We start from the raw sequence: 12,312 nt of genomic DNA, 5'->3' as shown, positions 1-12,312 counted from the left end.
TGGGATTAAAGGCGTGTGCTGCCACTGCCCGGCTGCAGTCTTGTTAAGTAAAACTTATTAATTTTCAATTACTCATATATGCCCCCACATATACCCTCTTTCCTTCTTGGCTTAATTTTGAAGTGTTTTGTTTTGTTGGTATTGTTTTTTAAGTTTTCTTTTAGATTTTAAAATTTTATTTTATATGTATCAGTGTTTTGCCTATATGCATATATGTGCACTTACATGTGTATGCCTGGTGACTCCAGAGGTCAGAAGAGTATGTCAGGTACCCCAGGACCGGAGTATAGATGGCTGTGAGCCACTGGGTGGGTGCTGAAGAACAAGTGTTCTTATCTGCTTAGCTAGCTCCAGGCCCAATTTGGAAGTTTTAAGAAGTTCTTTTGTGCTTATATACCACAAAGATATTTCCTGCATTTTCTTATATTAACCATATATTAACCATATAGTTTATCTTTAACATTTAGTTTTTCTATACTTTTTGAGCCTACTTTATTCTGTGTTATTAGAAGGGAATCTTAATTTTTTCCTATGTTACCCTAACAAACATGACAGATTCACTGAAAATTAAGAGAGAATTGTTAAAGTCATCTTAATACATCTTTATATTATTTGTTCATCCATTAAGTAAAATAACTGTTTATTTTAAGATTAATCTCCCTTATTGTGGAAGAAGGCAGTGTTGATAAAGAATTAATAGAATTACTTTGCTTTTAAAATTCTTTTAAGGGTGAATAAAAGAAATGGGAAGGGATATTAGCCGTAGCTCTAGCCTTATGGTGATAAGTCGCTGTCTGTATGACTACAGACCAGGGAAGACCAGAGTGGGTGGGGAGAAGTGGGAACAGATGAACAGTCTATGCTTACTTCGCGAGTGCGGCATAAGATGCTGCATTTTCAGTGTCTTTCCTCTGGGGTCCGTGAGCGTTGACTTACCAATAGTCACTTATACTGTGCATTATCTTCGCATTAAGCTGTCTGTGGCACTTTTCTGTTTAAGTAAGATCGTGTTCTCTTTTTAAGTAATTTGTTGCTCAAAGATTATACCCTTGCTCATTAATTTTTTGTGTTTCACTGCAGGAGGAGTTGGATTTGTTGTCTAGTTCTCAGTCCCCCCTTTCCTTATATGGCGACAGCTGTAATAGCCCCTCCTCTGTAGAGCCACTGAAGGAAGAGAAGCCTGTCACTGGTCCTGGAAACAAAACAGGTATCTGCCGCTCTCGCTCTCCCAACTTCTATTATTTCCATTTTAGACAACTTAAGTTCCATATTTAAAAGGCAAATCTTGGATTAAGCTTATATTTATTAAATTGGCTTGCATTTAAAAAATAGTCTATTTATTTTATTTTATTATGTGTACAAGTGTTTTATCGGCATATATGTCTGTGAACCAAGTGCATGCTTCCTGACCCCAGAAGCTAAAAGAGGGCTTCAAATCCCCTGGAACTGGAATTGTAGACAGTTATAAGCTGTTGCAGAATCCAGGCCCACTTGAGAAACAACCAGTATACTTAAAGCCCCTAAATTACATCTTATTTTTTTGTTGTTCTGAATAATAACTGAAAAAGTCAAGGGGAAAAATGTTTTATGATGGTCTTTGTGAAAAATAGTTAGAATAGGCGTGGACCCCGTCATCTTCAGGAGAGGTTGTAGCAGTGCAGTTAAAGACACTGAGTGAAAGAGGTGACGCCTCTCACCTCCTTAAGCTGTGGGCGTCAGTCAGTAATTTTGACCTGACCTTTAGCAGTTCATGTTCCCCCTTCCCAGAGCTGCACAGGATGATCTCAGAGTAGGACGTTCTCTTCAGTCTGTTCAGCTACAGAGTAGCTGTGCGTACGCTCATTGGTGATTGTTACTCGGAAGTCAGGACAATACATAGAGGACAGTATGGAACGTGATTAGGGTAATACATAGAGGACAGTATGGAATGTGATAGCTTTTCTTAACTTTCTTCAGATTGACTTGGAGGTTTTTTAAAATTTTTAAAAAATTTTTTTTTAAACTCTAGAACATGGACTGACTCCAAAGAAAAAAATTCAGATGAGTTCAAAACCTTCAGTTCAGCCCAAGCCTTTATTACTTCCAGCAGCGCCCAAGACTCAAACCAATGCCAGTGTCCCAGCAAAAGCCATCATCATTCAGACACTACCAGCCCTTATGCCACTGGCAAAGCAGCAGTCGATTATCAGCATACAGCCTGCGCCCACCAAAGGTACCCATGGAGACTATGACGCTCTGTATAATATAAGGCTTATATTACACACTTTATTTTAATTTGTATTAAGTTTTTTGAGCATGGGCCATCACATCAGGAAATGTCCCTTGGTTCTCAGGATTTTGCAGAGATGACTAATATGGTTCCTGCCTTTGCAGAGACAGAATACTGATCATAACTGTTGCTTCTTATTCTCTTACAGCTTTTATTGTGATGATATCTGTATTCGAGGTGCTGCTGTTGTGGTTGTGGTGGTGGTGGTGTCCTCCTTCTCTTCTTCTTCCTCCTCTTCCTCTCCCCCTCCTCCTCCTCCTCCCTCTTCTTCTTGATTTCCTTTTTCTCTTTCTTTTTTGAGGCAGAATGTCATGTATCCTTAACTGGCCTGGAACTCTGTAAATAGAGCAGGCTGGCTTCAAACCAGCAGAGATTTGCTTGCTTCTGACTCCTGAATGCTGGCACTAGAGGTGTGTGCCACAGCTGGCTGAGGTTTTTGATATAAAACCACTTAGAATGAGGAAGAAACTCTGGGAGACGTTTGTATTGCTATTTTATTCTGAGATTATTCTGGCTGTGGCCGTCTTGTTTTGTTTTGTTTTGTTTTGTTTTGTTTTGTTTTGTTTTGTTTTGTTTTGTTTTGTTTTAGGGGTGGTTAGGACTTACAATAATAAGGACCATTTCAAATCAGGGATGTGTTGAGCAATAAATCTGGCTCTTAATTTCTGAGGAGACTGTGTAGTTTGATAAGCAGGGCATTGAACTAGGTTTTAGAAGACCTGACTTGCCAACTGGCTCAGATTTGGTGTTTTTCTATATTTTATCCACCAGATGGCCTCATGCACTTATGATTCTACAAGAAAGTCAAAAGGATGTTAAGGGTTTATAAACTAGTGAAAGAAATTCAGGTCTGAGGACTTGATAATCTTGAGATATGTGACATCTTTTAGGCAGCTTAGTCATCACTGTACTTATATCAATCTGTGTACACATGGCTATGAGAAAATTTATGCAGTACTCATTTCTCCAGATTGAATTTATTGGCCCTCATCAGCACTAGGAGTTAATAGGACTTCTGTAAATAAGCATCAACGTTACATTTGTGTTTATGTTCATATTTGCATTTAAGATTGGTTAGCTTATTTCTCTGGAGCATCGTTTCAATGGGAAAGGCTTCATAAATTTGATCTCAACCATGGGCAATAGAACATTGATAAAAAGAACTAAACAAGGGAGTGGCTGTATGGGTGAAAACCTATTCCTAATGAAAGAACAAAATGAACAGACAAACAATTTGAAATGCCCGCCTTCATTCAGGAGCAGCATCCTATTTGTTTTTTTAAATAGGAAAAGTAGCGAGCCTATGGAATAAGTGTTCTTGTGATTTGCAAATGGATGTTAAGGGCTGATAAACTCTTTGAAATAAGGCACAAGATTTAGTGTATATTCATAAATTGAGTTTTAGGACTAGTACCTAAAGTATTTCTAAGACCTCAAAATGATTTGTATCTTTCCAAGGCTAAGAATTTAAATTCATGAAGAACCTCATTAGAGTTCCCACAGCTGTTAAAGCACATGCATGAAAGCCGAAGTATGACCTTAGCATGGCAGCGTGTAAACGAGGGCGTACCCTCAAGAGTTTGCTGTAAACTCTTGGCTCTGTTTGAGAGATAGGAGATCTTTTTTTGTTTTTGTTTTTTTGTTGTTGTTGTTTTGTTTTTCAAGACAAGGTTTTTCTGTGTAGCCCTGACTGTCCTGGAATTCACTCTGTAGGCCAGGCTGGCCTGGAACTCAGAGATCCGCCTGCCTCTGTCTCCTGAGTGTAGGGATTAAAAAAGGTGTGCGCCACCACCTCCAGCCCGAGATCTCTAGCAAGATAAAGATAGATTTTTTTTTTTTGCGCAGCTTATCAGTTCCAGAGATTAAAAGTATACATTTTGAATTTCAATAATTTTATATGATCTGAAAACTATATTTTTGATGAGCATGTGCCAATAAAATGGTTTGTTTTTATAATATAATCTTTGGTATTAATATTATAATCTGAAGTTTAATTATGTATCTTTCATACTTTTTAAAAAATTTGACCTTGGAATGAGAAGAAGGAAGTGCTGGGGAGATGGCTTTATCAGTAAAGCGCTTGCCGCAGAAGCACTAGGACCTGAGCTCAGATTCCCAGCGCCCACATGGAAAGCTGGGTGCCCTAGTGCCTCTCTAGAAGTAGGCAGATCCCTGGAGGTCACCAACCAGCCTGTCTAGCCAATTGATCCAATTTCAACGAGAGACCGTTTCAAATCTAAGGCAGAGAGCCACTGAAGAAGTACCCAGCAGCAGCCTCTGGCCTCCACACACATGTGCACTCACGTGTATGTGCATTCACGTGAAAACACGTACATGCATATACTATGTGGACAAAAAAGAAAAATGGAATAGATGTGATTCCTGCAGGCTTAATGCTTTGAAATTTGGTTTCAGTTAAATTTTCTAACTTTATACTACAGTGTCATTATTTTCTTGAACTCAAAAATCCTTTCTCAGTATCCTAAGAGCTTGGTTTATAGCCATATATTATTTTCTATCCAATACAAATTCATTTAAAACCATAGCTAAATTCTTAATAATCGTTTCTCATTATGTATTTTCTCAGTCCATAGAAACTGACAGACAACCCTGATTATCTTGTGTAGCTGAGCTATTTTTCTGCTGTTAAGAGAAGAGTACTTTCGGGCACTGGTGTACCTGTAATCCCAACCCTTGAGAAGCTGAAGCTAGAAGGTTGTGAGCTGAGGCTAGCCTGGGTCCACAGCAGCTTCCAGGCAGCTTTGAGCTCCATAGTGAGATCCTGTCAACCACCCCCTCACTGCCACCCAGGGTTTAGTGGTAGAAGGCCTTCCTAGCATGTACAAGTCCCTGGGTTCAGACTCCAGTGCCCTGAGAAGTAAGGATATTCACTTAGGAATCCTTGGCTTCAAATTTACATTAGAGTGAGTATATCTTTTTAATGGCAGCTTAACTTAATGTCTTATTCGGTACTGTTAAAAAACACAGTATTTGTTCATATGTTCATATATTTAAATACATATATACTTTTATTTGTATATCTGGCCTAGGTATATATTTCTATAATTTAATACATTAATACATTTAGTACATTTCTCCATTTTATATGAATTTATTTTATAACAGAAGGTCAGTTTAGGGGAAAGCAAGGATTAAACATGTCTGGCAATGTTATGTTCCAGTAAATGATATGTATTTCAAATTTAAGAATTAATTTTACATTTTTTTTGTAATCATTTATTTATTTATTCATTTACAACTCCAGATTTTATTCCCCTCCCAGTCCACCCTCCAACTGTTCCACATCCCATACCTCCACTCCATCCCCCTGTCTCCTCAAGGATGTCCCACTTCCAATCCCTATCCACCAGACCTCCAAACTCCTTGGGGCCCCCAGTCTCTTGAGGGTCAGGTGCATCTTCTCTGATTAAACCCTGACCTGGCAGTCCTCTGCTGTATATGTGTTGGCCTCATATCAGCTGGTGTATGCTGCCTGGTTGGTGGTCCAGTGTCTTGAGAGATCTCAGGGGTCCAGGTTAACCAAGACTGCTGGTCTTCCTATAGGGTTGCTCTCCTCCTCAGCTTCTTCCAGCTTTTCCCTAACTCAACAACAGGGGTCAGCAGCTTCTGTTCATTGGTTGGGTGCAAATATCTGCATCTGACTCTTTCAGCTACTTGTTAGGTCTTTCGGAGGGCAGTCATGATAGGTCCCTTTTTGTGGGTGCTCCATAGCGTCAGTAACAGTGTCAGGCCTTGGGATTCCACTTTGGGCCTGTCACTGGACCTTCTTTTCCTTGGACTCCTCTCCATTTCCATTCCTGTAATTCTTTCAGACAGAAACAATTATGGGTCAGTGCTTTGACTGTGGGATGGCAATCCCACCCCTCACTTGATGCGCTCTCTTTCTGCTGGAGGTGAGCTCTACAAGTTCCCTCTACCCACTATAGGGCATCCTGTGCAAGGCCCCTCCCTTTGATTCCTGAGTCTCTCACCTCCCAGGCCTCTGGCACAGACTTACAAACTTACTACTTGTAAGTACTAATAACTGAATTGGGGAAAATTGGTAACATTTGAATTCTACTTCTGCTCTACTTTTTGAGGTCACTGAAACAAAGAATTTCATTTTATGAATTTGATCTTTTTTTAGCCATGACAGATGTTTTTAACAAACAGGTGTTCTGAAAGTATTATTTTGATTTTCAGTTTTTCCTGACCCTTTGAAATATAAAACTGAGCTTTTATAAGCCATATTAAACTGTATAATGAAAAATGCCTGATTTTCCTTGAAGAAAAATTATAAATTTTTATTGAAGTTTCATTTCTGGTTATAATAGTACCTTTATTCAGCTAGATAAAGCCAAATTACTATGGATATTAGGCAAGGCTTTTAATACCTTAGAAAATTGACAGAGGAAAGGAAACAGGCAGGTACAGTTTTAACAGATCAAGGGTTATGAGTTGTGCTTTCCTGAGGGTAGTGATGTGAGTTCTCAGATGAGCACAAGTTTAAGATAATGGCAGCTGCAAAGACTAGGAAACAATGTGAAGATCATTGGTTAGGCAGGGATCAGAAAGGCAGTTACTGTGCCTCAACTAAAGTTTTATATTTTTTGGCATTTGTAGTCACTTGACTCTTTTTGTATATGTATGTATTTGTAAATCTTAAAGGATTTGTTTAAAATAAGAAAAATTCATATAGTACTAATGAAATTCAGAGGCTAGTAGCTGGAGAATGTAGATATGATAAGAGATTGGTTATGTCTTGTTATATTGAAAAAGATAAAAATGAACTGCCTTGTCTGTTCATGTCTCTAGTGAGTATTTTTGCCCCCCCCCCCACTCTTGAGTACTGAGGATTGAACCAGGGCCCTGTGCATCCTAGGCAAGCCCTCTGCACTGAGCTTCCCCTTGGCCCTCTTTTATGTACTTTGTGAGATGAGGGTCTGAATGAACTTTTGATTCTCCTACTTCAGCCTCCTTAGTGGCTACAATTACGGCCTGCATTGTCAGGCTTGTTGTAAAAAGTGTTTAAATTGTGTGTGTGTGTGTGTGTGTGTGTGTGTATCCACACACACACTTACTCAAGGAGGCCCAAATATGGTGCCCGCACCTGTGGACTTGGAGTTATGTGCAGTTGTGAACTGTTCAGTGTGGGTACTGGAAATCAAATTCTGCCTCTCTGAAGACCAGCAAACACTGGTAACCACTGAGCCAGCTCTCCTGCCATTTGGTTTTGTTGTTGTTGTTGTTGTTGTTTTGTTTTTTACTCTTTTCAGTTGGGTCTTGCTGTGTTGTCCAAACTGTCCTCAGGTTCCGGGGCATGAGTGGTTCCCCTTCCTCAGCCTCTCAGCTACTTGGACTTGTACCACCATATCTGCCTTGAAAACAGATTGTAAATGATAGCTCAAAGACAGTGAACTTGATTGGTCCCATTAAAAACACAACACCAGAGTCCCCCTGAGTGTGTTGCCTCCATGGTATCTTATCTGCTGAAGTTCTCTGCTTCTCTGTAAAACAGAGCTGGATGTTCGGCTGCTCCCTTACAGAGTTACACACTGACTCCTTCTCTCTTTTCTAACCCAGGCCAGACTGTTTTGCTCTCTCAGCCGACTGTGGTTCAACTTCAGAGCCCTGCGGTTCTGTCGTCTGCTCAGCCGGTTCTTGCAGTCACTGGGGGAGCCGCACAGCTACCTAACCATGTGGTGAATGTGCTGCCAGCCCCTGTGGTGAGCAGCCCGGTGAATGGAAAACTTTCCGTGACTAAACCTGTTCTACAAAGTGCCACCAGAAGTATGGGTTCGGATGTAAGTACTTTTTAAAAAGAACCAAACAAATTCCTTTTGCTTTTGCTGTTTGCTGTTTTGAAGTTTGTTTTATTGAATGAAGTAAGAGTGTGCCAAAATTGCACATTTGGTGTTTGGTGGAGACAGTTTTAATGAAGCATGAAGTAGGCACGTCTTTGTATTCTTACTTGTTATTAGGATATTTCATCCTGCTCCTCGAGTCCCAAACGAGCCATTCACTAATATCTCACAGTCTTTCATAATTCCTGACTGCAATTGTTTTTTGAAATTCCCCTGGTGAGAGTCTGCAGATGTCTTTTCATTTTATTTATTTGTGGGGTGTGTGTGTGTGTGTGTGTGTGTATGTGTGTGTGTGTGTGTATGTGTGTGTGTGTGTATGTGTGTGTGTGTGTATGTGTGTGTGTGTGTGTATGTGTGTGTGTGTGTGTGTGCACATGCATGTGCACATGAAAGTCAGACAACAGCTTGGCGAAGTGAGTTTCCTCCTCCTACCCTGTGAGTCCCAGGAGCCAACCTCGGGTCTGTAGGCGTGGTGGGAAGTGCCTAACCTGCTGAGCTGCCTTGCCCATCCTGTTCAGGGTTCTGAGGCGCTGTCAGCACTTCCTCAGGCCTGAGAATTTGGTCTCTTTGTGGTTATTTGGACCCTTACTTACCTTGTAAATCTTAAAATTTCTTACTGTAAACAACACTTTGCTACGGTCTGTCACTCCTTCAAGCAGCTAAAGCTAAAGCACTTGCTGGTCAACTCTTGTTTTCTTTTAATGTCACTGAAAAATCTCTTCGGGGAATTCAGGGGAATTGAAGACCAACGTCTTTTGGTTTTGTCTTGTCTTGGTTTTTTTGAGACGGTCTCACTGTGTATCCCTGGCTGTTCTGGAACTCAACTATGTAGACTAGGCTGGCCTCGAGCTCACAGAGACCCGGGTGCCTCTGCCTCCCTCCCGCGTGTTGAGATTAAAGGTTCGTGCCACCATGTCTGCTTTATGACCTGTCTCCTTGTGTTTTTGGAAGCGTTGTGGCAGTGACTGGCCGTGAACTTGGGAATGCACTTTTCTCCTCCATAAATATCGCTGTAATCTCAGCTGACAATATTGTGAGAACTTGTAGTAAAGCATTGCTAGTGAGTAGTACATCATCCTTGGTTTAGAACAAGAGTCCCCTGGTTTGTACTGATACGGAGAACAGTGCATCTTAACATATGGAGAAGGGAAGTTCGCTTTGTGGCATCTCCTTGGTGGTTGGCTGTGTCAAGGTGAAGTTGAATGTTTCCTGTCTAGCTTCTGGCTGTCAGAGACTCGTTGAAGTGGATGACGAAACAAGTTTGTGCTTTCTATGAGAAGGACGTGGCCACAGAAGTATCTGATGATCCTCTGCATAGGATGGGTAGAGTGGAAGGGCTCTGTGGTTCCAATCAGTGGTGTGAAGGACAAGGCTTTACTGTGAAGCAAGGTGTCTTGACACAGTCAAAGTACACAACTGAATAAGGGACGTTTTTGTTATCGACCAAGGAGAAGTAGGGAAGTGCAAGTCTGTTCATAGATGCACTACGGATGTCAGTCTGAGTGTTCTCACTTGATCACTGAAAAGAGGAGAGAAGGCTGTTCTGGGAGGTCACTACTGTGCTTTGGTGGTTGGGGCCCAGTAGAGTTAGTAGGATCTGCAAACTGTAAGCTGCCAGAAAGCCCTAAACAAAGAAGGTAAGAGGCCCAGGAGTGGGGCTCTCAGGATTCAGCGTCTCGTTATTCCAGTTGTCCTGCAACATAACACTGTCCTCTGAAGAAGCAACACACCAGGAAGACAGGGAGGAGGTACAGAAGGTGTGGATGTTTTGGCCAAAAGAATTCAGGATGCCACAGACAATCACTAGGAACAGAGATGTACGAAGTCCTTGCTGAAAAATTCTACTATGTCTGAATCCAGTCAAAATCAGTCTTTAAGAGTCACAAATGTGCATGTTTTGGCAGCACATATACTAAAATTGGGAAAATACAGAGAAGATTAGCATGGCCCCTGCACAAGAATGACACGCAGATTCATGAAGTGTCCATATTAAAAAAAAGAGTATCAGCTATCTGTCTAGGAGTTAAAACAAAAAGGCTTCTGGTGAACACGGCACAGAGGAAGCAATATTGGAAAGGCGTAGCTAGCTATAGAAGCTGGCTTTCTCTTCTAGTAGGTAGGAGATTTTCTAGTATGTAGTATGTAGAAAGAGAATGACGATAGCAGAAATTCAAAAATATTCTGTGAGGGTTTCATTTATTTATTTATTTATTTATTTATTTATTTATTTATTTATTTATTTATTTATTTAAAAAGTTTAACCAGTAGCTGGGTGGTGGTGGCACACGCCTTTAATCCCAGCACTTAGGAGGCAGAGGTAGCCAGATCTCTGAGTTTGAAGCCAGCCTGGTCTACAGAGCAAGTTCCAAGACAGTCAGCTGCACAGAGAACCCCTGTCTCAAGGAACTAAAAGAGCATGCTTTTCACAGGACCAGGAAACCAGAACATTTTAAAAAGGTGGAGACTTTTCCTTTTATTTTTTTCCTTAGACATGCATATTTTATTATCATTGTCTTAGTCAGGGTTTCTATTCCTGCCCAAACACCATGACCAAGAAGCAAGTTGGGGAGGAAAGGGTTTATTCAGCTTACACTTCCATACTGCTGTTCATCACCAAAGGAAGTCAGGACTGGAACTCAAGCAGGTCAGGAAGCAGGAGCTGATGCAGAGGCCATGGAGGGATGTTCTTTACTGGCCTGCTTCCCCTGGCTTGCTCAGCCTGCTCTCTTATGGAACCCAAGACTACAAGCCCAGAGATGGTCCCACCTACAAGGGGCCTTTCCCCCTTGATCACTAATTGAGAAAATGCCTTACAGTTGGATCTTATGGAGGCATTTCCTCAACTGAAGCTCCTTTGTCTGTGATAACTCCCACTGTGTCAAGTTGACACAAAACTAGCCAGTACAATCATGGAGATTAACAAGAACAGGGAGATATGACCCACTCCCCCACCCCCACCCCAAGTACATGTCTGTATATCCCCCAAACTATCTAGGACCTCTGACCTTGGTGGATGCGATCAAGTTTATACCAGGGCAGTCGTTCCACATGACAGGGGATAGGCGCTGGTTCTAATACCAGGCTTTCAGTTCCATTCCTTCTGGGGAGACCCCTTAGGAGATTCAGTGCTGAAGGGGAGTGAGACTGTGGGGCTGTCAGGGACAAGGGTTCAGGGATTTGTCCCCTTCCTTGCAGTGTAAAAGTAGCATTTTAACTTCCTGACTGGCTTTCTGGAGTACATGAAGTGGGTAAGGAAGGGCATTGGGTGACTGCTGTGTACACAGGGCTTGGGTTTAAGGTCTAAGAAAGGAAAGGTGTTGAAGAGGAAGAGGTAGGGCACACAGAATTTAACTTAAAACCCGACTCAGGAAACAGAACTTATTCCTCTAGCAGGGATTCCCTGTCCTGGCTTCCAGCTGTGGCCTTTGCTTCTCCAACAATTCAAAGATCCCTTCAAATATCTTCTGAATAATTTTGAAATTAGGAGTTTGGCATTTTTTGTGTGTGTGATATTCCCGAATGAAACTAACAGTAGAAAACATTTGACATTACCTTAGAACTTTAAGTAGAATGATAGTATGGTGTAGTTGTTAAATATTAACATAGTCATATTTTTTTTTAACAATTATAATATCCCAAGTGTTTAGAATTCCAGAGGAACAAAAGATGGGAAAGGTTTCTAAAAACTGAGGGCTGGAAATGTGGTCCGTAGCACAGTGCTTGCTTGGCATGCACAGGCCCTAGGTTCAATCTTTAGTACCCGTCCCATCCCCAAGAGACCATGCCATAGAAGACTGTTTAAGGATTGTAGTGATTCAGTACATTAAAAGAGAAGACTGAAGGTAGACAAAGGAGCTATCTGTTAGGAAAGGTAGGGTGTCATGTGGACAACAGAATTCTTCTGGGTTATTCCAGTGGGTCATCTGGAACAGGTGCAGGTAAGTGATAGAAAGAGCTCTTCAAATCCTAAGCTTGTAGATACAGACATTATGTTTAGATACTGGAGGCCAGTTTTCTTTTTAGACTGTGATTAATAGGCAGCTGAATGCTGACAGTGATGGATTCCCTGAACCATTTGTAATCTCCAAACAAATTCAGTTAATTGCATGTTGGTCTGTTAGCCAGACATCTTTCATTGGTTGTTTGATGTGAAAGAACATATGTTCTGCTTTTGCAGTA

The 12,312-nt window shown here is 41.2% G+C and overlaps 1 protein-coding gene and 1 non-coding gene across 5 annotated transcripts in view; both read left to right on the top strand.

Annotated features, from left to right (window-relative positions):
• Positions 1 to 12,312, top strand: part of Atf6 (activating transcription factor 6) — a 164,129-nt gene that overhangs the window by 25,693 nt on the left and 126,124 nt on the right. For all 4 annotated transcript variants that reach the window (NM_001081304.1, XM_030253420.1, XM_011238796.3 and 1 more), the window contains 3 exons: positions 1,081 to 1,207; positions 2,009 to 2,212; positions 7,853 to 8,073. In NM_001081304.1, the coding sequence (NP_001074773.1) occupies positions 1,081 to 1,207; positions 2,009 to 2,212; positions 7,853 to 8,073 (552 nt within the window). The remainder of the gene's footprint in view (positions 1 to 1,080; positions 1,208 to 2,008; positions 2,213 to 7,852; positions 8,074 to 12,312) is intronic.
• On the top strand, positions 10,022 to 10,128 carry Gm25235. The gene has a single exon (XR_003949177.1). It is a non-coding gene; the product is annotated as a U6 spliceosomal RNA (small nuclear RNA).

The sequence above is a fragment of the Mus musculus genome, chromosome 1 (genome assembly GCF_000001635.26).
Source record: "Mus musculus strain C57BL/6J chromosome 1, GRCm38.p6 C57BL/6J".
NCBI classification, from domain to species: Eukaryota; Metazoa; Chordata; class Mammalia; order Rodentia; family Muridae; genus Mus; species Mus musculus.
The sequence above is the reverse complement of the archived record's forward strand: the minus strand, read 5'-3'. Positions and strand labels throughout refer to the sequence as shown.